At 37.0% G+C, this 27,982-nt stretch overlaps 1 protein-coding gene across 7 annotated transcripts in view; it reads right to left on the minus strand.

The window, feature by feature from the left end:
* PKNOX1 (PBX/knotted 1 homeobox 1) overlaps positions 1–27,982 on the minus strand; it is a 46,651-nt gene that overhangs the window by 9,096 nt on the left and 9,573 nt on the right. For 2 of the 7 annotated variants that reach the window (XM_054188484.1, XM_054188501.1), the window contains exons 2-9: positions 26,037–26,114; positions 21,311–21,413; positions 18,441–18,568; positions 17,122–17,293; positions 5,464–5,634; positions 3,895–3,994; positions 2,751–2,848; positions 233–361 (exon numbers count right to left, since the gene is read on the minus strand). In XM_054188484.1, the coding sequence (XP_054044459.1) occupies positions 233–361; positions 2,751–2,848; positions 3,895–3,994; positions 5,464–5,634; positions 17,122–17,293; positions 18,441–18,568; positions 21,311–21,361 (849 nt within the window). In that variant the 5' untranslated portion in view covers positions 21,362–21,413; positions 26,037–26,114. Of the gene's footprint in view, positions 1–232; positions 362–2,750; positions 2,849–3,894; positions 3,995–5,463; positions 5,635–7,076; positions 7,098–17,121; positions 17,294–18,440; positions 18,569–21,310; positions 21,414–26,036; positions 26,115–26,931; positions 27,625–27,982 lie in introns of those variants that run through there. The other 5 variants (XM_054188493.1, XM_054188510.1, XM_054188520.1 and 2 more) reach the window with 5 other exon arrangements.

The raw sequence follows: 27,982 nt of genomic DNA on the forward strand, positions 1-27,982 counted from the left end.
AGAATGTTTATTGAGATCATGAGGTACAAATGTAACATACTTATTAAAATAATAATAAAATCAACAGACATTAGACTGTGGAACTAGTCCAAATGACTTCAGGGAAAACTGAACTGAGATTACACAAATAACAACAGAATAAATTCACCTTCTTTATGAAGCAAAAATCACAAGAGACCACATAAAAGAGTTACATAAAAACCTGTGACTGCTGATCATGTTCAGGCCTTACCCCTATGTGCTGAAAGAGCCAAGATCTCATCACATTTGTAGCATGCTTGGGAAGAACTCCTCTTTTATTTTTTGATGAGCCATCATCTTGATGCAAGATGCCTAGATCTTGGTTTAATTGCAACTGAAGCTGCACATATAATTTCAGAAGAAATAAGGCAGTTAACATAGTAATAGCAGTATTCTGTATCAATGTATGAATAACTCATTTATAGAAGGAATGAAAAGAAATTAGGCTTGAGGCATGCCGATTATAAAAAGCTACTTTATTTCCTAGGGAAGACTTACAATAGCAGCTCTCCTACAATAGCATTCCAAAATGTCTTTATCCAGGGAAAATGTTTTATCAGATTTCCATAGTTTTTCACATTTCATGTAACTTCTGTTTTAAGAATTACATCTGTTACCAGGATGTGTACGTGATCCTGTGACAATAGCCAAATGCTGATCTACTCTAATTTAGAATAAAATCCACCTATGTAGTACGTCAGGTTAACGATCCTCTGTATCAATCTACGCTACCCTAAGGATCTGGTTGCCTTGTCACCCTACGTAGTCATTTGCACATGTGAAGAGCAATTGAATAACAGAATACTGAATATACTCACTATGCAAATATAAACAACTATGGAAGCTGTAAGATTTAAACAAAGGACTTAAAGTCAAATTAATTACTATGCTACAGTTGCAAACAAAGATGCTAAAGGTTCTGCTAAATAAATGCATCTAAATTCTCAAAGAGCATATATATGGTAGAACCCTTAAATCACTTTACAACACTCTTACTACTTTCCTACAGGTTCGTATTTCTTTCTCACTTTTGCTTTCTTTTCCACTTCCTATGGATACATCAAATCATTTGCACATTGGTTTTCTGAACGTTAGGGAATACATTCTTAAATGCTTATGCAGAGCTGAGAAGAAATAGCATATAAATTGCATATGAGATTATATTTCAGACAATTATAGCTGAAATCATTCTAAATCAGGTTTTTCGGACAGTACAGAGCAATTTCTTCAAGCCAGTTGTTATGTCTATGTCCTGTATGAACAAGTTTTAAGCAAGGTTTAAGCTATCAAATTACAACAAATATATATTTGGAGCATACTTTTATTTCCAAAATAATGTTTTACATTCTAAATAATCTCCTTGTATATGGAGGCTTTGTAGTGAACTTTCAATAGCTCTCCACCATTATTTTTCCCCCTATCTCCACACCATTCTGAAAAACTGAAAAAGAAAAATCTGAAGAAGGATTTTGTATGGGTCGCAAGGAATACAGGTCCAAACCTATGTATAGGTGGGTTTGGAGATTTCTAACATCAAGAGTAGCCACAGATATATATATAGAAGATCAAGTCCCTTTTTTTTTTTTTTTTTTTTTAATTTTTTTCATCAGAGGTATAAAAAAGCATTTTTCTTCAAAAACATTTCAGTCTAGGAGAGTAATTTACACATTTCTTTCAGAAAGTATCTGAGGACAGAACTGCATGCATTCTAGGGAAGAATATGGGCAAATATATACATGCTACTACCAATAAAAAGAAGGTAAGAATACTCTAAGCATACTTTTTTGGTTGGAAGGTCGGAAGAAGAAAAGACAGTGAGTGAGTCAGTGACTACCAACAGATTTTATGCTGTGGAAATGGTAGCTCCTCATTCACATTTCTAATTGACTCCGTATTCCTGTAAGATTTGATTTACCACTTCCTGCTTCAAAGGAAAGCTAGCAAAGTTTTCCATAACTGAAGATAGTCTAGGTTTCATGTTTCCTTTTTCTTAGTTGTTTCTTTGAGCTCTCCAGATCCGACTCTTAAGAACCTCCCAAAAAAAGAGTGCCTGCTCTTATATTTTAGGGTATGATATAATTGAGGTTATATAATGATATAACCCCAATGTGAGCATCTCCCATAGTCTCAAGTGAGTATTTTGAAGGTTTTATGGCAAAATGCTTCTCAATAAATAAAAATTCTGAAATACATATAGTTTCACAGCACTAGTGGTTGCCATCATCATAAGTCGTCAAATTTCTGACAATACCAGTGTGGCACCATAATGCAATATAGTAAATCTATTCAGCCATAAACCTAGTTCAACAATTAGAAAAGTTCTAAGCATTGAAAAAGCGTCTATTTAATTCAGAGGGGGCTTTGGTTTCGTGGGGGTTTTTTGGTTTGTTGGTTGGAGTAGGGGTGGTGGGGTTTTTTTTGTTTGGTTGGTTGGTTGGTTTTTTTAAGTCCATGTACCTATACTTTTCTGCCATCACTAAAAAAAAGATATTTAACAGGTAGGAACTATGATGACCTGCTGAGGCAAGGGAGATCTGTCTGGGACCTTATGCCATGTTATACAACTTGTAACTCCTATAAGAGTGCTTGCACTAATTTTACATTTGTTACTATGTGTGTGTGTACACAGAGCTCATTGTGACAGCATGTAAAATTTAAACCAAAATTCTTAAAATGAGTGAGATTTATCTGAACTCAGAATACTATTCTGTGAAGCCCATGAAACAAACCTGAGAGTTCTGGATCCGAATAGTCCCAGGTGACAGTGCTTGTGTCACCACTTGACCTTGTGGAGTGACCACAGTGACTGGTTGATACACTGTGCCCCCTTAAAACAGAACAGCAACAAAGATCATAGGTAAGTAAAAGCCCTTCAAATAGTATTCTCATACACACAAACACATCAGCACTGCAGACAACACAACGGTTTTGATAATATACCAACTATTTTTTTCTAGTAAGCATGTGAGATGTGCTCTTTGCTACACTAAAATTTTTTCCATCCACAAAAATCTATAGAAAATTTGATTGTGATTCCTTGTATTTTAGGCATTCTAAATCTATTTTCAAAGGAAACTGCCATGACTATCAGGCCATAAAATAGTTCATTGTTTTGTTTTAACTGAGCTAACTCTCCAGCCAACAACAGTCACAACACCAAAACCACACCCGTATGTGTCAACTAGTTAGGGCAGTCAGCTGGGTGACACCTCGATGTTCTGGTGAACTAAGGTGACAGAATCTTGGTGAATGCATAGGGGGTCCTGGGCACCAAAGCCACAAAGCACATACCGTGTCTCAGGATAACCTCTCTGCAAGTATATGCTGTAGAGGCAGACTGCACTGCTTTGTTGCATTTGAGTCAAGGCATTTTTCCTGTTTGTTTTAAAACCTTGCTTAGAAGCAAGGTAAAACATTTCAGTTCCATTTTCATCTCCATACAATAGTAGAACAACTTGGACATCAAGGATTTCACAGACTTGTAGGTGTGGTTCCAAACTCCATAGAGCATGAGACAGATAACAAGTGCAATATTTTAAGTAATGCATGTTTTTGTCAGAGTTATTTTTTGAAGGGGAAAAAAAAAAAGTGTAAAACACCCCAGTCTCTGAAATGTCTTTTAACAAAGCAGAGTTGCACAGAAAGATCTTTTAATATTATATATACGTAACCTCCACTCACAGATGCATACTTGGTACATATATAAATTAAATGAACATTCAGAAACCAGTAAGGCACTCAACTGTATGATAACAACTTTTCAGGTATTAGAGTTAAAACACATTTTTAAAAGTATTTGTGCATTTTTTGTAACAACTATGAAAGAAACTAGAATGAAGTGCAAGGTGCCAGATTTTCTTTACTGTGTCATACCTGCTACTGTTGCCATAGTTACATTTCCCTGCTGCAATGCTGATGCTGGCACCATAATCCCTTGGGGACTGAGTGTGCCTGCAATGGCACTTGGAATTTGCTAGAAAAATAAAACAATTAGTTGCTTGCATTTTTATAAAGTTTTTTTGTTGATGTTTTTTGGTTTTTTGCATGCTTGTGTAATTTTGGCTCTAAAAATACATTTGGAGTTTAATCATAGGATTAACTTCAAAGAGAACGAGATTTCATTAGAGGTTCATCATTACCTACATTAACTTTCTCATTATCACCAACTATTACCTTTGAAAATCCTCATGAGAGCAACTGTTAGAAAAGACATAAAACTATCTTGAGAAATTTTAGGAGAAATTATTCTAAGTACATAAATACTAAGAGAAACAGTTTCCAAAGGCACAGGGGAAAAAGGACAGATGAAATGGACCCTTAATGCTCTTATTACAAGCATCAAAGCTTTAGAATTGTAGTTATTACCTCAATTCCTTCAATTTCAAAATAATGCGTTAAGTATTCAAGATGCTCAATATGTTTTTTTCTGCTCAGGATAGCTCTTACTCAACCCTGACCACGCACACTCTTACACATTCCTTAAAATGCATGAATAATCTCTATTGTTACCAAATGCAAAATTCAGTCCATCCTGTCTTTACAGAAAGCTATAAACAGACTTATAAAAAACACCTTTTAGAAGTTGTTTTTGTCTGAATTTAGACTCTCCTTTCCACACTTCCAGACACCAAAACCGAGTCCAGACAGCAAAGTTTAAAAGTCATCGAGGTTTTTCAGAATATGTAGCATCAAACACATTAGTAAATCAGAGAAGGGCATCCCCTAAGGCTAGATATCTAGCAGGTACTTGGATGGCAGGGCTCACTCTCCAGCATCTAAGAGCAGAGGCATCAACCATAACATACCGTTGTTAATTAACTGTTGTTGATTTACTACGAAAAATGCAATTGGTTATTGCATTTAGGTAATGTCAACAATATATAAACTGAGGTTCGCTTGTATAGGAACAGGCACTGTTCATAACTACATAGTCACCCTAGGGGACATGCAGTGATATACATCCCAAATATTGCAACTATAATCCATCAGACATTGTCTATTTGTTCCAGAATACTGATTGTATATAAAAAGCATCAGACGTCTCAATATTCTAATGAAGCAGAGTAGACTAAGGAGACCTTCTTAACAAGGAATTTTTTTTCTCTCCTTTGTTTATTCTGTTTCCTAGCCTCCTTCCAACAAAATAGCAAATCCAGGCGATTCCGAGGATCTCCATTTGCTGAACTGAAGGAAAATCATAAAAGGAAGACAGACAAGAAAAGTGACTCTATGTTCTGGCTCATCTCAACAAATTTGTCCATCAGGCAGTGGCACACAGATGTGCACAAAAAAAATACATCTCTTTCTACTCTTAATAACCAATTTTGAGAAAGTCAAAGAATGTGCAGAAACACTGTTTGCAAACTAATAGTAACAGAAGTGTAATTATAACTTCCTATGGAAATCTAAGCAAAAATACACTTAGCTGTATTTTAAACATACCTGAGATTGCACAGGTGAATATGGACTTCCAGGCTCTCCACTTAATAGAGTTTCACTGTTCATTTTTGTCTTCAGGCAGGCAATATAACGACTACAGAAATCCTTGCAGAGTTCATTAACCTTTTCTAGCTCAAGCAAATGGATACGTAGAACTTGGATTGCTTTTACCATCTAGGGAGAGAATTGGGAAAAAAAAAAATCAGAAACAAAGTAACTGCTAATTTAAAAAAATATTTAATCTGAGATTTAAGCACAGACTACTTTCCAGTAACAAAACCCATCCAATTAAAGCAGAGTTACTAATTGCTAAGCGCTGACTTGAGTCCTCTAGCTCTGACCATTATGCTCCTGAAACGTGAAAGGCACATGTTTACATACAAAACCTGTACCCTTCCACTGCCTGAGTAAACTACACAACAACAATATAATCTTTGTCTCTGTCACATGTGACATGTTAGGAAGACAGAGCGTAGTTAAGGTGTACATGGAGCACGGCATGAGCCTGCATGTCCCTGTGATCTCTATCCCCATCATACATCCCTGGGTCATACAACACACAAGACTGAAAGTGAAAGTAATCCCACCCACAGGTATTATTTGGATGGTGTGGTTGGAACAGGCTTAGTAAGCAACAGTCAATTTGAGCTACATATCAGAAATACCAGGTTCAGTTCCACATTGCACGCTGACCCAAGGAAACCAAAAGCATACAGATGTATTTGAGATACACTGAGAAGATCCTTCTGTGACTTAGCATAAGTTTGTCACAGATTGCTAGGGAGGGTGAAAGGTACAGGAAATGGCTTGCCATCTCGCCTATAACAAAAATACAATAGCTTTTATTTTTCTATAGAATTAGAATAAAAAGGTCCCAAAGTTTGTCATATTGTTGAACAAAGCTTAAAGTAATCGAACAGTTTTTCAGTCCTAGAACTTTGAAGTTCCTCTGCAAGTGTATGTCAAAGATTAAAAACTCTGGGGTAAAATCTTGTAAGAACTTCCAGGTGAGGAGAGTGTTTCTGAAATATAAACCATAAAATACAAAGCACTAAACCCAATAACAAATCCATGTTTAAACAAAAATTGACGTGGAGGAGATAATGTATGTGATGTGAGAATACCTATCGTGCTTACCATGAGAAAAAGACTCATAAGCTTGGATAGCTAATGGTATTACATACAGCAATGAAGTAGCTTAGGTGATTGTAAGGGTCACGGGCAGAAGATCAAAAGCTAAAACCAAATCCAGATGGTCTAAATTTTCATGATGCAGTGGGAAATCCAGGACACTCAAGTATGTACATAACACACTGGCATAGTAATTACTTACTTGATTTTTTATATAGCGTGCCATCCCCAACACTTACTTGCTATGCTAGATCTCGAAGCAAAACATCCTTCAGTTTTATGAAACTGAATAGACCGTAATTTTGAAACATAGTGCAGAGCTTGATTTCAGCATTATTTGGAAAAAATTGTCCTATATGAAGGGTCATGTACTTGGCCAGAGTGCTGAATCCAATGACTAGAAATGATAGCTTACTAAGTAATCCACTTATCACTTCTAACTAAAGAAGCCAACTGGGAGATGAAGTTGCCTTTGTTCAAAGCACCTGAAGGAGATCAAGACAGGCAAACTTCTGTGTGTACTCTCCTCTCCACCATGACAGCTTTAGCTTTCATTGTGACAGATCTTTTCCCTGTTTTTTCAGTAGAAGGTATGCCAGCTGTATGACACTCACCCAGTGTAGACGACTGTATATTTAAATAAACAAGAGAAAAAAAACAGAACGAAGTGACAACAAAAAAAGGAAATCTTATCCATTCTCAGGGCTAAAAAGAATAAAACCCAAATATTTATCTTTAAAAGCACAGCTGCAGAAAAATAAGAGCTGCAGACTTGAGACAGTTGATCCAAATTAAAATCTGGCAACTCTTATGACCTATGACACCAAAAGCCTTTGAAAGAGTAAGTGGCCCAGCGCTGAGGTATATAGAACAGCAATCTTTTAAAACAGCCCTCAGCAGTGGTTGCTGTTTAAACCGTTTAAGTACATTTAAACTGTGTTTAAGTACTTTTAAACACAATCAAGTTAAAATCTATTTTAATTTGCATAGGTTATATACAAAACAAAGGTCATCTATGTTTAAAGATACTCTGCTTCTTTCAGAATTATTAACAATTGTTCTGTAATAGCCAAAGAGTTTCAGAGACAAAAAAGCTTAAATTATAAAATTATTTACGTGTGGCAGACCAACACAGAGCACATATATTAGTGTATGCCCTAACCAATCAGATAAAACGATGCAACAAAAATATGCCTTAGAGCACGCAATATTTGACCGTTTTAGTGATTAGTTTTGCTCAGTCAGGAGTGGTTTGTTTTCTTTTTTTTTTCCTTACACCATTGCCCATATTTATATTATTTATTTAATCAGCATTTGTTTGGAGGAAAAATAAAAGTCCTTTCTTCAGCTCAGATTCAGTTTCAAATAGATGGTTGATACTTGAAGTAAAAATTGAATTAGAGTCGAAATTAACCATAAACCAAGAACTAGTAACACTATCCAGGTTTCTGCACAGCCACACACAGACACACTGCTCGTACAGGAAGCTGAGCTACTGTGGTTAGGAAGGCAAACAAAACTTTGTAAATATGCCATGCCTGTCACCAGGACTTATTTACTCATTTACAACTACACTAATTGTGGCCATATGGCTCCTGCTCTTTTGCAGCATGGGTTGACCAAACTTAAATTTGTTGACAGAAGTTCACTTTTTCCTTGAAACTAAAAATAAAAAAATAAACAAAGAACTCCTGATAAAGTCACCCATGTTGAACAAAGGCAATATAGAGAAATGTTTCCAGACAGATCCAAGAAGTAGTAATATTTCACTCCTTTGTTCGTAAAAGGCACACCTTAAAATCTACAACAACCATGTTTTTGTTATTTAGTACTACTGAGTAGAGTATGCCACAGAACAATGAATTTTTATAACCCAATTGATTCAGCCTTTTTACTGTAGAAATAAACCTGGAGCATCATTTCAGAGAAACGCACAAAGACAGAAGTAACTATGAGACATACGTGTATTGCTGAAACTGCTGTAAATAAAGACAATGGTAAACTATTAAGCAAAGAAAGAAAGATTATTGAAAAAACTTTCAGTTCCTGCTAAAACTGGTATCCAGAGCATATTCACATGTAAATACATCATACATTAAATTTGAAGACATCTTTAGCCCTAAAAATGCTTTAGATTGTGCCTGCGTCCTGTCTTTTCAGTGCACCAAGCACATGCTGCAAAGGGCATAGAACATACTATGCACTACCTTAGTCATAATGCCCAGCTCACCTTTGTTTATCTGAAACATATACTCAACACTTTTTAATGGATTTCAGGGCACATCACATGAGCATAAAGCAAATACGTATGTGGACAACATAAATGAAAGAATCTCCATGTACTGACAAGTGATCTTCTCACTCAAATGACCTCTCATTTGCAAAGAGCCAATTAAAGTACGTACATCCACAGCTCACCTACCCTCCTGAGCAAATCCTTCTGGGGCGATTTAGGTCTTCAGGGGAAGAACAGAAACTCTGGGAGAGGGGGTATTTTGTTTTTGTTTCCCCTATTTTGAGTCCCTAGCTACAAGACATAGCTACAAAAGGTACTACTGGAGGTTTTTGAGGCAGTTCTGCACATTACAATAGCAAGAAAACTTTTCAGAAATGCAAAAGCACCGCTTGTTCAGTCAAGACTATTCAATTGCCATCAGCTGGCTTCACCTACACTACATTGTTTCCTGACACAACTAAAAATTCAATAGGATAGTCTTTGAGAAGAGGGTACTGAACCAAAGATCCTTACCCCAAACAAAACAAAAAACTCAGGGGTCTTCAAAAAAGGCAGTGTCCTGTTCAAACACAAAAGTGAGAGTATATTTAACACCCCTTGTTTTGTATTGTTTCTAGACTTGATAAAGCCTTAAGTAACCTGCTCTGACTTCACAGCTGACCCTACTTTGTACAGGAGGTTGGACTACAGACCTCTCAAGCTTGTAATCCAACCTGTATTATCCTATGGGTCCATGAATGTGGGGAAATTAAAAAAGCCACCCATATATGGCAAGAGTTTACACCAAACAGAAGCTATACAAGAGCCAGGAACCATCCTGAGGTAACATGATGTCTCTGCAGTGGCTGGGTTAATAGTAAGGAACAAAGAAATGTTAATTACTGAATGTCTTAAAACATAATGTAATCTGTGAAAACTCTAAAAGTTATCTGCAAACACTTGTGCTGAACAACTTCTTAGACATGGAGGAACCTGTCACGTAAGTCCTAAACACAAAAGGATACTAGTGCAGAACAAAGAGAAGCTGGTTCATTCCAAGATCTGTTTTATCTGTGAAAATGATATAGAGATGTCAAAAGGTAAGGGGCAATGGGTAACAAGCTCCAACAGATGACACTCCATGTTATGGGGATACAGCTGAGCAGGCTTCCAGAAAGCAGCATGTGCACTTGGGAACTTTTGGCTAGCAACACAGACCACCAAGATCTGGTTCTTAACAGCAAACACATCTTTTCTGGTACTGATGCTTGATATAGGGAGTATGGTGAATGCAAAGCAGCAATCCAAAAAGATATGAAGGTAGATAAAGCTCTGTGAAAGAAAGTACACTTCCAGTCTAGTAAGTAAACATGAGCACAGCCTTCAGCTTCCACTTCTTTCCCACAGGGACTAGGATTTGAAAAGGGGAGGTCTGCAGCACTTCTTGCAGCTAATCAGCACTTACACCAAGTTCAGGGAAGATCAATGGAGACACAGACACCATAAGCAACCAAGAAACAGAAAAGAGAACAAAACTGTTGAAAACCAGAAAGAAACCTGTAGAAGAAACCTTGAAATGTCTTATTCCAAGATAGAGGATAATTCTGGCTCAAATAATACGCTGTGCCATGCATAGAAGAGCTAAATATTTACTGCAAAAAATCATAAACTTGTACCTCTCTTTTACCTTCCTGAAGAGTCTAACCTGCTTGGTCAGAGTCAGTGAAGTTGGAAGGGAAAAGTTTCAAAGTTCTGTTTGCAGCCAACAGTTCTTCAAGAGCAAACAGGTAACTATCACGGAAAAACAACTTTCTTTGTTTATTTATTAGGGATGGACTGGAACTCTTGGGAGAATTTCAGTCCAAAACCAGCCACCTCTTCTGACTGGAAGATGATTAAAAAAGTAAAAAAGTAAAGACATACCTAGAATGTCAAAACTTCTTATATCTCAGAGCAAGCTGATGAAATCTGCCCAGGAGCTAGCACTGAAACTTCTCATTTTTCTTTCAACAGATCTTTCAACAGAATTAACTTTGCATTTTCCTGTGATACGCTCTTCCTTGGAAGGAAAAGAGGCATCTTATACACCTCTCAGGCAAAGGAAGAGACAACACCTGAAACTTCCCACTTCAGGGAAGCCATAACACAATTTTGTGAGTTTTTTAGCGCTGCAGGTTTTGAACGCGAACCATTGCTGACTCTTATTACATGAATGCACATATAGAAGAGATCAGGAACACGGCAATAAATCAAACTAAAAATATGCTGAATCCAAGTCATTTCACAGAGTACCTTAAACATTCTTTTAAGGAAAAAAAACCTTCCACAAAAAAGTGCCATTTTTTTCCATCTCTTTAGAAATTCTTACAATCTCTTCTGAGAAATTCTCGCTTGTTTAAACATGCTGAAGCCTAATAGCAAAGTTCTGACCCAATCCAGAAGCCATCAGTGTTTACAGAAGTGTTCTCATCCATTTCACTGCAAACACGCTGTTCTGACAATGTGTCTGACAAAGTCAGACTTGCGAAAGACACTGCAGAAGGCCTAGTAACACCATTTCTGTGTTGACCATAACCCTTTGCCATGATGCTTCAAAGTCACCAACTGACACTGTTGGAGTGGTTAACAAAAAGGAAACAAATCCCTCTATCTAGACAATAAAAAAAGGATCGAAACTTGGTTTACAGGCCAGGCTTAGCAATATATGGATATCCTTAACGTTAAGTTTCAGGTGGACGCTACCTGTACTTCCCAGTGCTGAAATCCTTTATACTACTAATGCAGGAAAAGATCAATTAATTGAGAATGGGAACCATAATACCAAAATAACAAGGTAGTCTAGGTTGTAGCTTACTAAGAGTTACTCAAGTTAGAACAACCTTAGTGATCTTAATGAACTTCCTTTCAGGTCAAACTGACCTAATGCCTGTGCCATCCAGATCAACATTCTGTGGTCCTCTGGATGAAACCCAAACTTTTCCTTTGGAATATTCAAGGCATTTCAAGTGAGTGCTTAACGTGAAACATTGTAGGGCCTCTTACAATTCTGGCAATCAGTATCTGTGACCCATCACAACTTCTGTTATCTAGGCAATTAGCCTATAGGCAGTATGGACCCTGAAATGATATTCTGCTGTTTTGGTGCCATTAGTTTAAGCTTCATCACAAAAACTGAAGTGTAGTGGAGTTCTTCATGCCACTTCCAAAAGTAGTAAAAGGAAAAAAACTGAAACAGCTGAGTTCGTGCCAATTTCCTTACTGTAAACAGGTCTGTGACTCTTTTCAGACAGGACTTGAATTCTACTCTTTATAGTATTACAACATTCAATTCATCTCAGTTTAGCTCTAGCTCCAAGCTGAGTGATTGCTACTGTGCAAGCATTTTCACCTTATTTGTTTGACTCTGCTGGGGTCAGAGAAGAGCACAGGTGGAAGGCAAGTAGTTGTCTGGCCTACCTCCACCCTTCTGGCTCGTTCTAATTAGTAGTCTTCACTAGCTTCTCCTTTTGAGTGAATGGCTGATTTAACACTGGAGTTAAAAAGGAAGGCAGCAAGAACACAATACGCAACAAAGGTGCACAATATTAGAAGCCCTCTCTACTAAAGAGATTTTTAAGCTATATAAAAATGTATGTATTTATGTGACACAAGGCAGAGAAAACTGCCCAGCTTCAGCCTTCTCTCTGCAAGCACCAATATTTCAAGCTAAAGAAGAGACTGAAAACCATAATAGCTATTTCACAACTTGACAGAAACTCTTCTGCTCATTGCCCCTTACAAAATTAATAGCCTGTCAGAATGTCAGCTGTTCAGAGCGCCCAGCCTTCAGGACAGGCAGAGGACAAGTCGCACTCAGATTTCATTTGGTACCTAGTAATGGAAAGTCATAGCTAACAATATAACTACAGAACAGGAATTCAATGCCAAGGATTTTGGATTTTGCAATGTGGTTCCAGTTTAAGATAGTACTGACCTCAGCAGCCACAGAATACAAGACAAACAAATACTTCCTCATCCATCTCAAGTAAAATCAGCTAGATTTGTGCAGCCCATCAACAAAGGTGAGTACCACATTAACCAAGAGACTTTGCCACCACTAAAATCACAAACAGGTCAATTAGCATGAAGGACCATTGGAATACAGCAGACCCATCTACAACCAAAGTCAGCTAGATCTGAGAGAATGTTTGTGTACAGCCAAAAGCACGTGAAGCAGGCCAAAGCATGCAGGATCTTTGGGAAACCTATTTTGAAGGCTTACAGAAACCACAGAGTAGTTGAGGTTGGAAGGGACCTGGAGATTGTTTAATCCAACGCACCTGCTCAAAGCAAGGTCAGCTAGGGTAAGTTGCTCAGGGCCACGTCCAGTTGGGTTTTGACTGTCTGCAAGGATGGGGACAACATAAGCTCTCTGGGCAACCTGCTCCAGTATTCAATCATCCTTACAGTAAAAATGTTTTTTCTTATGTTTTAATGGAACTTCCTGTTTTTCAATTTGTGTCTATTTCCTCTTGCCCTTTCACTGGGCACCACTGAGAAGAGTCAGAGAGTCTGTCTTCTTTATTCCCCTATTAGGTATTTAGATACATCGATAATATCACCCCAAACCTCTACCGCTGTGGACTAAAGAGTCCCAGCTCACTGAGCCTCTCTTCATATGAGAGATGCACTAGTCCCCTAATCATCTTTTTGGTCCTTTGCTGGACTCAATCCAGTACATCTATGCCTAGTAGTGGGGAACCCAGAACTGTACCCAGCACTCCAGATGCATCTCACCAGTGCCAAGTAGAGGAAAAGGACCATGTCCCTTGACCTGCTGACAATGATCTTCGTAACGCAGCCCAAGTATGTTGGATTTCTTTGCCACAAGGATGCACTGCTGTCTCATATTTGGCTTGGTGTCCATCAGGACTGCCAGGTCTTTTTCCACAAAGCTGCTTTCCCGTTGGTTGGTCCCTGGAGTGTACTGGTTATTCCTCCCCAGGTACAGGACTTGGCATTTCCCTTTGTTGAACTCCACAAGATTCCTGTTTGCCTACTTCTCCAAAAGTGACAAAGTACCCATGAATGGTGGTATAGCCATCTGGTCATCAGCCACTCCTCCCAGTTTTGCAACAGCTGCAAATTTGCCAAGGGTACACTCTGTCACATCACCAAGGTCATTAATGAAGATGTTAAACAGTATTGGTTCCAGTATCAATCCCTGGAGTACAATGCTAATGACCAGCCTTCAACTGGACTTCATACTGCTGACTGCAATCCTTTGAGCCCAGCAGTTCACCCAGTTTTCAGTCCATCTCACTGCTCATTTATCTAATCCTTATTTTATCAGTTTGTCTATGAGAACATTATAAGAGACAACATCAAAAGCCTTACTAAAGTCAAGATAAAACACATCCATTGCTCCTTCCTCATCCACTGAGCCAGAACTACTACATTCCAACTGTGAGATTTCAGATGTGCTTCTGAAAAGAAACTGGGATTAGAGAAATAAGGGAAAACAGTGTATTTATGCTGAATTCGGAGAGTTACAAATGAAGAAAATAACCTCAGGTTTAGCAGGTCAGCAGACCCGCTTCATGCAGAACAGAACTATCTCTTATTTTTGAGTAAAGTATTGGAGGCAAGCATATTCAAAAAAAGTCTTTGAAGAAAGAACCATGGAAAATTTTATTCGTGTCTTCAAATTCACAGCTGATATGCAAGAAGCACTCCAGAGATGTCACTGATAGCAGTAACAAAACCCCAAACGTATTACAGAGTGAAAGAGATAAAGAAGTAATTCCAAAATTATAAGCATTCCTGGTAGTCAACTTTCTAGATACCTGGGTCAAACCACAGGATCCTGAAACTGGTATGTTATTTGGGGAATTCTGTGTGCAGTTAATTCTTTAACAGCCACAGGTCACATAAGATTTTGTACATGTGCAAATTAGCACATGTGATAAACTGCAGTTTTTAGCCTGGATTTAGTCTTCCTCAGAAACTAACAGCTCTTTAAAGTACTTAGCTCCTTCTCCCTCAATAATACATTTTTTTTCCCCCCTAAATTTGCCTGAGTGCTTTCCTGTTCAAGAAAGTTCTAAAATGATGGTACCAGTGGCCTTCAATCTCCAAGCATTTCTGCACCTCAATGGAACAGCCATACTCTTCATAGACAGATCATGACATTATAACCATTCTGAAGTACTTATTTCTGCTTACAAACGTCAGACAATCATTATATTGTGCTACAAGTATTTCATAAGTGTAATATTACACCACTCATATTTCAAATAAAAAAAAATTAAAAAGCAAAGCACCCCACACCACTGCTGCTCATACTAGGGCAGTAACTAAAGAAGAGAATTATTGTTTATTTCCCCTTGCCTTTATTTTTCTTCTTTCGTATTTTTAATTCCTACAGCGGCAACAGTCATTCTACTACAGGGTTTATTCATGGAACTGTTTAGTAGGTATGTCAATGCTTCTTTCTACTTAGAAAACTAAATCACTGTCTGTACAAATAAGTATTTCTCAGGTGAGCTGCATCAAAATTTGCCCACAAAGATCTAATGATAAAGATATTAAACTGAGATTTTGGGGGTTCAGTTCTGTTCTAGTTGTAACTGTGGTCAAAGTGGCCAATGCCTGTTCTTCAATTCTTCATTTATAAACCGAGTATCTTTACACTAATACTGAGAGTATCAGTATGTATCATATTACGTGTCCTCCTTTAGCTGCCTTCCCATCATTCTGAAGGGCATTGTTTTTGGTCCCCTTCTAACACAAAAACCTTATTTGAGTCTCAAAATGTTTCCAAACAGAAAATAAAAGCTGCTGTAAGACAATCAGCTCCTCAGCCAAAGCTGTAAGAGAAAGCACTCTTGCAGGTGGATTAGCGCAAAGTGAACTTGATGCATCCTTGAAGAAGATTTAATCTAAGGTGACTTTACATTTACATAGACTAAGATCATTGACGCAATGTATTAAGATACTTCAATCCTAGACACTGTAACCTACAGTTAAAAAGATAGAACAAGTAGCCAAGAAGGTAGCTTTTTATGTCTCTCTACCTAGAGCTGTAAAATCTTGCCTCACTCTAGAACATACAGTCTTCTGCCTTCTTTACTCTCACACTGGTCTTATTATACATAGAGACTCTTCTAGCTTTATTTTCCATGACACTATTTAAATACTATCTTCCCAGAACTTAAGTACACTAAATATGGGTCATAAAGTGCTTGTAAAGAAATGAAGTTATGCAAAATGTCTATTTAGGTTGCTTGCAAAAGCAGCCAAAATTGACCCCTTTTTTGTGACAATATGTGCCCCTCATAACATGCTGTTCACTGTAACACTCTTGCCAATTCTAAACAGTATCTCACATTTATTTCTTCTTTACGTCTTCATTTTATTTAAGAGTTTTCTCCAGGTACCTTACCTTAGCCTCTGACACAGGATATTATTTGCCCACATAAATCTTCCTAGATATCAATTTTAAAATATTACTGTTTCTGTTGTTTACAACCTCCCATCAATTTGGTTTTGTTTGAGAACGTCAATATTTTAGGTAGCCTTTTCTCCTATGAGGTCGCCTCAAGGATGAAGACTTGTTTTATTACAGAGTCACCTTAGAGGAACAGGTTTTCAAAAATGAAACACTTGACTCCTATAATTCTAACAGTCTTGAATATCATAAAATCTAGTTGCAACATGACTCTAAAGAGATGAACACAGATGGACAGTTTAGAAACTAGCATGCCCACAGAGGTGTTCTCCAGAGATATGATTCAAAAGGGAGACTAAGGGACTGGGGAAATCACAGCTTCATCACAGTAAGGACTTTCAGAAAGCCTAAAGGAGATAACGACATGCAAGAAAAAAAATCTGTCTACGTTAGAGAGTTTCTAAGCTCATCTTACAACAGCTTTTCTCCAACATTAACTAGATGAACCTTGATTAAAAAAAACTTGGAAAAAACTTAAATTGATTACCTGTTTTTGATAATATATGTTTTGACACTCCAAAAATTGATTTGCAGAGTCAACCTGTCTATGGCAAGCATATGTTTCTGTTCATCTCCAATACACTGAACTCAGTTGGTTTAGAATGGGAAATAACTGTGAAGGGCCAATGTAGGTTTACAGACAAGATGGTAAGAAGGGGTCAGAAGAAATTTAAAAAAAAAAAAGTTTTTCAGCATTAACATAAATAAGAATCTCTTGTAGGAAGAAAAATGTGAAGAGAAACTATAAGCACCACTTGAGATCAGAAATTACGAAGAGGCAAATGTGATGATTGTTTCAGAAATAAAAGAAACAGCTTATACTTACCAAATTATCAGTTTCTGGATCTTCACAGAAAAAGGGTTTTCCTTCTTTCTCCTGCTTCCTTACAAAATTTTCAATATCTACATCAAAACTAGCAGAAGTTGTGCCTTCTGAGCCCTGTGTAGATTGTTCACATTTTTCAAATAATAGTGCTAACAAGGGAAATAGTGGGTGCCTAGAATAAAAGTTAAAATACATGAATAAGTATTTTCACTTAAATGCACACCAGTGAAAAGTAAGACATCTAACTCACGTAAGGTAACAGTCACTCATGTAAGAAACAAAGACAAGTCTTGGAAGAGACTGCATATAACACCACTGGATATAGCAAAAAACAATGGAAGTTTTGTGTTTTTTTCATTTTGATTAACCACACACCCTAGAGGCAAGTAAAGCAGTAGAATACGTATATATTTAAATAAAGAGAACAATCACAAGCTAAAAAGCTATGACATACTATTTTATTCACTGTAATTGAGTGTCAAGAGATACATTAATACAGTGCATTAGAAATGAGGATTAGGATTTATAAATAGGATGAATGCAGATTTAAAGTCTGACAAAATTAATTTCTTCTTCAACGTGGGCCTTATTTATACATCCTGAATAACTTTACAGAACCGAGAATAGGATCCACACTGTACTCAGAGGCCTCCTGTGAAATCATGCTCAGAGCAGAAGACGATTTTGTTAGCACAAGCCTGTAAATGAGTGGATACATCTTTCTGCTTCAGGTTTTTTTTTTGTTTTGTTTTTTTTACCTGCAAACTGGTAATAATTCTGTCTTTGTAAAGCACTTAAAGTGAAAGAACACTTAACCTCATCAAAACTGACCATACTGCTTAGCACAGCACTTAACACTGGAAAAATCTCAAATTAGTGTGTCTATACATCAACATTTAATACCATTTGAGCTAATTACTGGGCAACAGATTGTTATCCCTAAAGAAAAGGGAATAAAGATTGACTTAATTACCAAAAAAAAAATATAACCTTACACTAAAGATAAAAACTACAGTTTAACAAACAGCGACCATAGTTCAACAGTCTGAGTAGCTTACTAAATGTCACTTGCGCTTTAAAGGCAGACACCTTTAGAATATCCTTTAAAACTATGCTGAAATTGAAGAATCCCGTAATAAAGGGAAGTTTTTTTCTTGGCTGACAACTGACAGTGAAGCTAATTTGATCTCACTCTTTTCCTGCAAACTACTGAGACAGTTAGCCAAGAGATCATCTGATTTTAAGCTACTTATTATTAATTAAAAAAAAAATCATCTATTCTTTACCCTTGAAAAGACAGAACACGAGCCCATTACTACCTGTAAATGGCCTGCTTGTCTGCATCCATTGGAGTTTGAGATTCTACAGGGGCAGGACTCACCCCTTCAGCATCAGTTTCAGAGCAGTTGGGATCTTGTTCAGTTTTTAACTCTGTTACTACTTGCATCTGTAGAAAAAGAGTAAGTTATAAGTAAATCTGTACGCTTGACGTAAAATAAGTGTACTGTTTTCTAAGGAAATAGCAATGCACAAGGCTACTAAATTGCCAGAAGGTTGGTATGACTTGGCAGTTACACAAAAAGCCACAGCAGTAACAAAACCCCTCTTTTAATCCTTGACACTTTTTGATGGGTAGTGTAAAGGTCACTTCAAGTTTCAGCACTCGGCTTTAAAATGGGAATGACAGATATTAGTAAATTGTTAAAGCATTTTGTTTCTGAAGCGGCTATTTTTGGAATAGACTAGCAAAAAATTGGAATGTTTTTGCTGAAAAAAAAAATAATTATGGGGATGTCTACATAAAAAGCCTTCAGGATGAAAACAAAAATCACAGAATTGCCTAGGTTGGAAAGGTCCTTTCTAGTCTAACCGTAAAAGTTTCCAAAAGGAAAGTTTCTACTCTTAAGTTTTCTTTCTTATTTCTTACTGTACATTATATCAAGATACTGAAGAAAAGAGATCCTGAAGTTTTTTTGTCCATTAAACCACACATTTTCTTACAAAGAACTGATATATTCTACGTCATCCTAATCTTTGAATAATCAGGAGTATAACCTCCCCTGCCCATTACCACTCAAATTCACATATTGTAATAACAAATTATTTTAGGAATATGAAGCTACTGGAGAGAAGAGTAGTAACTGCTTCTACAAATCCATTTAACACACAGTGACACAATCTGCCACCACTGGAAAAACAACATAGAGCACAGCTTCTACTGAGCACCTAAATTGCACTAGGTGGCTGGTAATGCCTTTGAGTGCTTTGTTAAGTGTTGAAAGAGCAGTTTTCCCATCACCTCCAGCTAAACATCTTTCAGACTAAAATGTCTTAGAGGAACCTGACCTCTGAAAGTCATGGTTTCCACCTCCCAACCCAAAGTCCTTGGTTTTCTCCCCTTTGAGCACTGGGAAAATCTGTACAGAGACAAGAAATCACTGCACTGCAATCTTTTTTTCTACTTTAAATGGTTTTATCTTGAGTAGCAGACCGTCACTGTTCTAGATAGCACCAGGCAGCCAAAATTGACACCTGCAGAACGGAAGTGTACAGAATGCAATCCTCAGCTCTCTTTTCCCATGAGATGTACATATCAGATCACTCACAGGAACTCTCCCGAGAGGTGAGCTGACGTCCAGAAACTACTAGAGAACCTGACTCTGACAGAATTTAATCTATTTCAACACAACGTAAGCAAAAGAAATTTATACTATTCCCAACAAGAAGTCTGGGAGAACCAAAAGGTTTGTGCTCCTATTACCTGTTGGGGACAAGCCACCCCCTAGCAAAATCAGAAACTGAGAAAATGCCAGCATATCCTACCCAACAGAGCAGCTTGCCTTGCTTCTTCAGCAAGCATAGATAATTTTTAAGCCAGAATGCTTGCAAAAAAAGATGCAATTAATGGACTCATTTCTTGGCTAATGACAAGAAGGAGGAGCAAAATAAAAGGAGATGACTCATACATCTGCAAAGTCTGAAGGGAGAGAGCATGTTCAGTTAGGGCGTGCTCACACTAGGAGGAGGAAATAGCTCACTTAAAACTGCAAGCTATTTCCTATGGGCCATTTCCAAACTACAAAAGCAGCAGGCACCCAAATTACCTGTGTATCTTGGTCACCAAGAGCTTAAAATACAAAACAAATAGAAAGAAAATGCTCTCTCCCAATCCATTCTTTACAAAAAGATGTATTACTTTCACTGACATGTCACAGGATGGTATGTGTTTGCTGGGGGAATAAGGTGAAAGACATAAGGTAGGCGACGGGAGAGAGAGAAATTAGAGTTGCAATAAAACAATCAAACAACAAAAATCAATAATCCAGACTGCAGTCAGATAAACATCTTTTTATAAGAGATGGGAAAGTTCCTGTTTTTCTTCTGACTGTTCACCACTGTTGCCATCTGCTGACAGAAGTACTTGTATTTACTGCTTAGGGCTGACACATAGTAATGTAAAAATAGGTCTTCAAAGTACAGGCCACTTGCATGATTTGTCTCCATTTAACAGTATTATAATTTAGCAATTCAAATTGTTGAAATATACAGCCTGTTGTACAAAAATGAAACTTCATGACCAGACATATCTGAGTATGTTTCATTATTCTAGCTGCTCGTTAACAGAAATAAGAAACTGGTAGCCCACCGACCAGCTTTCTAATTAGCAATTCTAATCAATAAGTTCATTAAAATTAATTCAAGTATTTTAACAGTTTGCAGCCTGCAGCATAATTGCATCAACTTAAATGTAGTCAAAGTAGTAGTAATTCTAGATACCTAAATTTATCCTTCGCTTGTTCAAGGCCAACAAGTCTATGACTGCATAAATGTCATCTATCTGCAGACACGTAAGAACACTGAAGTACCATATACACAGAATATCACAGATGCCCATCTTACTTCCCTAAGAACAGGAACGTTACAGACAACAGATCATCTAGAGAAGATTCAGAAGAAAACCCCTTATCTAAGCATTCTTCCAGAAGTTAAGTAAAGTCACGCAAATATTAACTAAGCCTTTAATAAGTATTCAAGTATTTAAGAATAGCAGTTTATCACTTTAAAGATCTTGTTTTACAAACATGAACAGATATTTAAACAATTCCAAAGCAGGCTTTAAAGAAAAAGTCACTACCTTTTTTCTCTAGCTAATTGTATTTAGTTCCTAGAGAAAGAAAAACACACCTACCTGTTGTCCATCTTGATAGTTGTCTATACTTAATGTCTGTGTTGCCATCATGGTCAATAAAACGTTAAATTATGTCAAACCATCATAAGTATGAACAAATATTCTTTAAAAAAAAACACAACAAAACCAAACCAAAGTCAGTTACAAAATTGACCACTTAGAATCTAGTTCTAAAAGTTGGAAAAAGATAAAGATTTATGCAAACCTCCACCCAAAAAACCAGCAAGTTTATTGACAATGACAGCAGTTACATGCATTTCTAAAACAAACTAAAAACACAGGTTGGAAAATGCAACATGTTTCATTGTGTCATTTTATATTTTAACGTAAGATTTTTTAAGAAGAGGATGAGGTTCTTTTACGTTCACAAACTTCAAGTAAGCTTTTTATTTCTGCACTACTTAACTAACTTATTCTAATGCAATACATAAAAGTCTAGAAACAGGCTAAGACTGATGTTCCTGTGTTTTGAAAAAGCTAACAATACATTCAGCATTACTGTAACTGAAATAATAATAGTCTACAACCAGTGAACCAAATGTAAAAAGTGTTAAGGAATACCCTATTTACTTACTATTTACTTATGAGTATGAATCCCACATTCTAAAGTCAGGGCCTGGAATTACTTTTAGAAACTGAAGTCTCAAATTACTTCTGACATCAGGAATCTACCATCCAAGTCATTTAAGGCTCAACAAAGAATGAAACGGTATCTAGCAACTTTTAAACCACTGGGCCTATGCAATTATAGTTTGAAAAGTGACCTAGGAATTCAGAAGTCGCATTTTCATAGACGTTTGATACCTTGGGAAATATTAATTTTAATAGAATTTATAACAGAAGTAAATTTATGCATGTTATTCCCCCTACGGATTAGATGGAGTTTGGTGTTCAGATGAGTTAAACATTTTTTTTAAAGTTAGACATTCAGTAATATTTAGCATAGCACCACCAGCAGATCGTTTATCCATCAGATTACTAATTTACATTTCATTTTCTTGTCAGCAGCCATTACAACTGAAACCACATAATGCATTAAGGTATTACCATTACATATTACCACAGAACTCAATTTTCCTTGACACATAGGAGTCCTAACGTTTAGCTACTTTAAAAAAATACTCATATTAAAAAAAGAAGACAGAGCTCATGTCTTGTGAAAGATTAAATCCAGGTATTAATTCCAGGTCTTCTGCTCTCTTCCACTTATGTCAGTATCAAAGAACCAAGTATTAGAATTTTCACCAGTTTAAGATCTGAAACAAGACCTTTTTTCTTTGTAATGTGTTCAATAAGTACAAATTTTTTCAACTATTTCGAAATCTTTCCTTCACCATTGCATAATAGTAGAATGCATGACCCATTTTGAAGAGCAATTTTTACATTCCTGGATATTTTCTTGTATAGATTACCATAGTCTCAAGTAAATGTTTCATTCAGGAAACACAGGACAAAATGCAAGATCCTCTTTGTTTACTTAACAGTTTCAGGCACAGAGACAAACCTAACTCCTCAGGACAAATCTCAAGTTTTATTTTGCATCAAATTCTATTCAAAGTGCAAATCCTTTTTTTTTTTTTTTCCAGAACATCTTTAAAGACCAGAGAAGTTCACCAGGATGATGTAAGCATGACTTCCTTTACAATCAAGGTTATTGACTTTCACTCGCTCATACTTAAATCGCGCTGTTATTCTTTGGGAGTCTATGCTATTTTACACACACAAAAGCATCTTGGGAACCACAAATGTGAGCAGACAGAGCAAATCTTGGTTGTGGCACTGGGTCATGTGCTTGCAGAGCTGAACAAGTTGCTACCTGTAGACAACATGCACATATCATCTTCAGTAGCTGGTGGAATACTAGGTGTGCTATCGTTTGGGAATGCCTGTGCTGAAGTATGTTTTTCTTAAGAATATGATTTAGAGAGGAAAAGAGTAAAACCTGCATTTATTTAGAGTTTTTCTAATAACTTCAATGAAAGTATTTTCTCGTTCCAGTTTGCCTATCCGTCTTTATAAAACATCAGTATCTCTTTCTTTGAAACTACAAAAATATTACCAATTTCTCCACCAAAATAAAGGAAGAAGAAAAAAAGGGGGAACAACATAAATGCAGTCACTGAGAGAAGTACTTCAGACTTTTGAAATTTTTTTTATAGTTATGAGTCATTTAATGTTAAATCTAAATCAGCATTTGCCACACCAGCAGAGCGCAGCATCTTTCAAAATACTTTAATGGGACATATTCTAAAACCTCAGCCCTGTAAGCATTTGTCTTACATTTAAACATTTATTTTCTTTCAAAAATGGTAGCTTACAACCAGGGCATTAGTGTCTTTCTGTATTTACAGAGTGAAAGGACACAAACAAAATTCTGCTTTTCTTCATTCTCAAAAGGCACACATTTAATTTTTGACTGTGATATCCAAAGCACAGACCAGACTACCCTCAAAATAAAAGCAGAACAGTTGAACAGAGCAACAGAGTAAATCTTCAGTGATTGTTTTAGAAGCTGAAGAAGTTCCTCAAAAAATGCTGTTAAAGAAATTATTTGGCTGTGGGAGAAAGATGAAGTTCTTAGTCAGAAAGGAGGAAATAAGAAGACATAAAACAGTCATAGAAGAGGAAGATTGTCTTAGAGTTAAGTAAGGATGTGACATCACATTAGCGACACAGAGAACAACATGGAGAGGGAAGTAACAAAGACAACTCATATAAACTCGTGAGGACAATAGGACATGGCAAGAATTTCTGGAGAATCAGACAAGCTGTACCAACCCTTCCTTCCAGATTTCCATAAGGAAGAGACATTCCACATCTCAAAATCCCTCAAGCCACACAAAGGAAGAAAGAGGTGCACAGCTTTGTGCCAGATCCATAGATTATTTCATCAAGAAGGACTTTTGCCCTATTGCCTCCCAGGGGAATGGCTGGAAAGAATTCTACATGGGTATATCCTTTATTTCCCGTAAGAGCTTCCCCTCTGACTTATAATTACATTAGAAGAAGATTAAGCTATTAGGCAAGATAGCAACTGATGAGATTTAGTGAACACAACTACTGCAAATCAAGAAGAACAAATTGAGCTAATCACACACTTAAATTGAGGCAATTACTGAGGAATTACTTTGGTTCACTATAGAGAAACATCTTCTCATTACCCAGTAGTGGTAAGAGACAAACTATGTTAAACTTTAAGAAAAATAAATGCAAAGGTATTTACACATTCAGCTTTTATAACCTAATTTAGGATACAGCATCCAGTTCTACTTAGCAGATACACTGCCTAAGCAGATGTTCATTCTGCAAACAATGATGCTAGACAAAGCTGGTGTCGCTCCCAGATGTTCATCGCTGCCACCCTGCCAGAGCTAATTACTTCCACAGCTCTACCACTGAGCCCACAGAACACGTGAATGATTTCTGATCCTTTTAACATAAAGTCAGCTAGGCTTGTTCAACCCGCTGTTAAAGGCGGCTATGATGTAAACCAGCTGACTTTATCTGAAGCACGTTGCTGTGCACTCATACAACCCCTGCTCTTGGCTGACCTATTAGTGTGGTAATTTCTGGCCCATGTGTGGCGATTATCAACTCACAGCAGGACCATCTTTAACCAGCACAGCTACACCAAATACTATATGGCCTAAGGTATCTGAAGTGGGCCTAAAAACACATGACTTCTGGACAACTTAGCTTTAAAAACACCAATTATTCTTTGTTAAAGAAATCACAGAAGAAGGAAAGCTGTGCATTTGTGTTATATTCAGAGCTGCAAATAAAAAAGAAATAACCCGAGGCTGAGAGAGTCATCCAGTCTGCTTCATGCAGAACAGAATTAACTCTCATGCTATTTATTTTGAAAACAAAGCATGAGGAAAACTCAAGGAAATGTTTAAGGCCAGGTAAACTGGAAGCTGATGCATGAACTGCAAACAGAAAATCCATTGATATCTGTGGCCAAAGGGAATTCATAAAAGCATTGTGTTCTGCAAAACAAAGAAAAAAGCTTCAAGCCTTTAATAAAAGTAAGTATGAAGGTAAAACATAGAGTAGAAAGGAAACTAAATTAAGAGGAATAATCATAATTAGAAATGTGGAGACTTTGTGCAAACTAAGGAGTATCTAAGAGAAGAGATTAAAGATGAGCTGAAACATGTACACAAAGCGATCACGTAACATACATCACTCCTCACTTGCTCTACTTACTCCTTCATAATTAAGAGCAAAGGGACCACCCAGTAACGTTAACATAAGGTGCAAGTAAGCTGTTGGAGTTCAGGAATATCATATTTAACATATACAAGCTACAACAGATGTTTGCAACAGATATAAATAGTTATGCTTCAGGGTATAAACTAACCACTAACTGTCTTAGGGTTGTGAAGAAACTACCCAACAGACTTGTTAACAAGCAATTGTTCCTTCTAATTTTCCCTTATACACGTTCCTTTGAAGTCCTTCAGAGAGAAATGGACGATTGGCAGATTCAGCATGGTGAGTTGTTCATTCCTACTTTAGTCCTGGCGCTTGCTCTATAACATAGACCCTTATATTCACATACAAAGTTAAAAAGAAACAAAAATCAAAACAGCAAGCCTGTTTGACACATGAAAAGCACCTAGAACTGGCTTAACTTTTCATCAAAATACATAATGGTATTTGTTTCCAGGGTACACTGCTTTCTAAAGAAGATAAAAATATTGGCCTTGAGAAAGGTGCTCACCCCTTTCCTTCAATGGGTTGAAGATGACATTATTTTGTTCCAGCAATCTCACCGACATACAATGTAGAGGACAGAAACCTAAAAACCAACAGAGAAATATTCAGAAGGAGACAACAACATAGAACACACTTTCTGAGGCAATACAGCAAAGAAAATATTTACATTTATTATGTGGTTCCGTCCATAAGTTTAGTTAAACTGACAGGAATTTTTTTTGCAGGTTTTGGAGCATTTTTAAAAATCTGTAATCACACCCACTATCCCATGCTATTATTTGAACTTTCCCTCATCTTATTCATTTATCCATTCCATATTTATCTTTGTCTTTGCTGACACCTCTAAAAGAAAGCTACATTTGCACTGCTAACTCACTTGCTGTTCAGCCTTTATGTTTTACTCTCTGGCTCTGTTGTCTGTCTGCTTAGACTAGACAAGACACATCCCAAAAATAAAACTAGGAAACGCAGACAGGAATAACTCATCAGTGTTGTAAAAAGTCTGAAACTAAGAAAGGTGAAATACTTTTTTAAAATTTAAATCCCCTTCATAATCATGCTTTGATTTTACCACAGAATGTACTCTAATGATGGCTATGATCAAGCAATCTACTACCTGATAAAAACTAACAGACTATAGAAAGGGGCACGAACTATAGGATCACACATTCTGTGGAGACAGCTTCTGCTACAGGATTATTCTGCAATTTTAAAAAGCTTTACAAAAATTAAATATAATTAAAGTAATTTTAAGTGGTAATTTAATAACACCTGTTTGATATATTAAAGTTACTTCTTAAAGAGTAGCAATGATTGCGAAAGCAAAGTAGCAAAGATTGTGAACGTGTATTTAGAAAACACAAGGGCTGAAAAGCATTAAAAAAAGTCTGCAAGACTACCTCAGGGGAAGCTCCAGACGCTAATGTTGGACAAAGTCCATCTGAAATCATCTGATGGCTAAAACACACAGCTGAGATCTTGAATAAGATTATCTCGGTTTCTCACATAGACAAAGTTCCTGTATTGCCAGTTTTGCCAACTGCGTAAGAACTGGGATGAAGGCAACTCCAACATTTTTGAAAGTGAAATGAAGTCGGTATTTGGATTTGAGAACCAAAATTTATCCATGCATGGTGTAAAAGTAATGTTTTTCAGACAAGTTCACAGAAAAAAAAAAATGCTAAGAGCCACTCAATATAGATGCCACCTCTGGTTCATGAAACCTAGCTCTAAAAGAGCAGGGAAGATACTTTGAGGAGTTACAAGGCGGTATAAGCTTCAATCATCGTTGAGTTAGAAGGAGTTTCAGTCCAAACTGATATGCCTCGTCTTGATGCCTCAAGGGGCAGATGACACATCAGAAGTTCTGACCACTTAAACTGTCAAAGACCTGTGTCCCCAAAGAATGGGCTTCTCTCATTTTTGCATCTTCTTAATTCTGTTCTGAGAAGACACTGTACTCTTGTATTCCTTTCTTCGCATGCTGTTTATCTTCTATAATTTCGGTACACGTTTTCACCCACCTCAACTTGCTGGGCTATTCTCAAATAGAGCACTTCTCACTATCCATAGCATCTTCTGAATGTAGGTCACTGCCAGATAAATTGTGATTATCTATTCCTTGTCTCTGCTCAGACATAAAGAACTACTTCACCATTGCAAATCTGAAAAACCTGCTCCCTCCATTCAGAAACAACTGCAACAAAGAAACAATAGTGCCACTACTGTCAGACCTGGTGAGTCAAAAATATTTCACGCATGAAAAAGTAGCCCTTGCCTGCAAAGCCTTCAGCTGAAATTCTTGAAATAGGCAAGTTTCTAGACTGCATATGAGACATCGAGGGCCGAAAGAGGTACTGAATAAATGCAGGCCCAGGTGAAAGATGCTGCAGGGGAAAATGTTTGGCTCAGAAGAAGCCAGAGGACACTGCAGTCATATTGCCTTCTTCC

This window comes from Rissa tridactyla, chromosome 1 (genome assembly GCF_028500815.1).
Source record: "Rissa tridactyla isolate bRisTri1 chromosome 1, bRisTri1.patW.cur.20221130, whole genome shotgun sequence".
NCBI classification, from domain to species: Eukaryota; Metazoa; Chordata; class Aves; order Charadriiformes; family Laridae; genus Rissa; species Rissa tridactyla.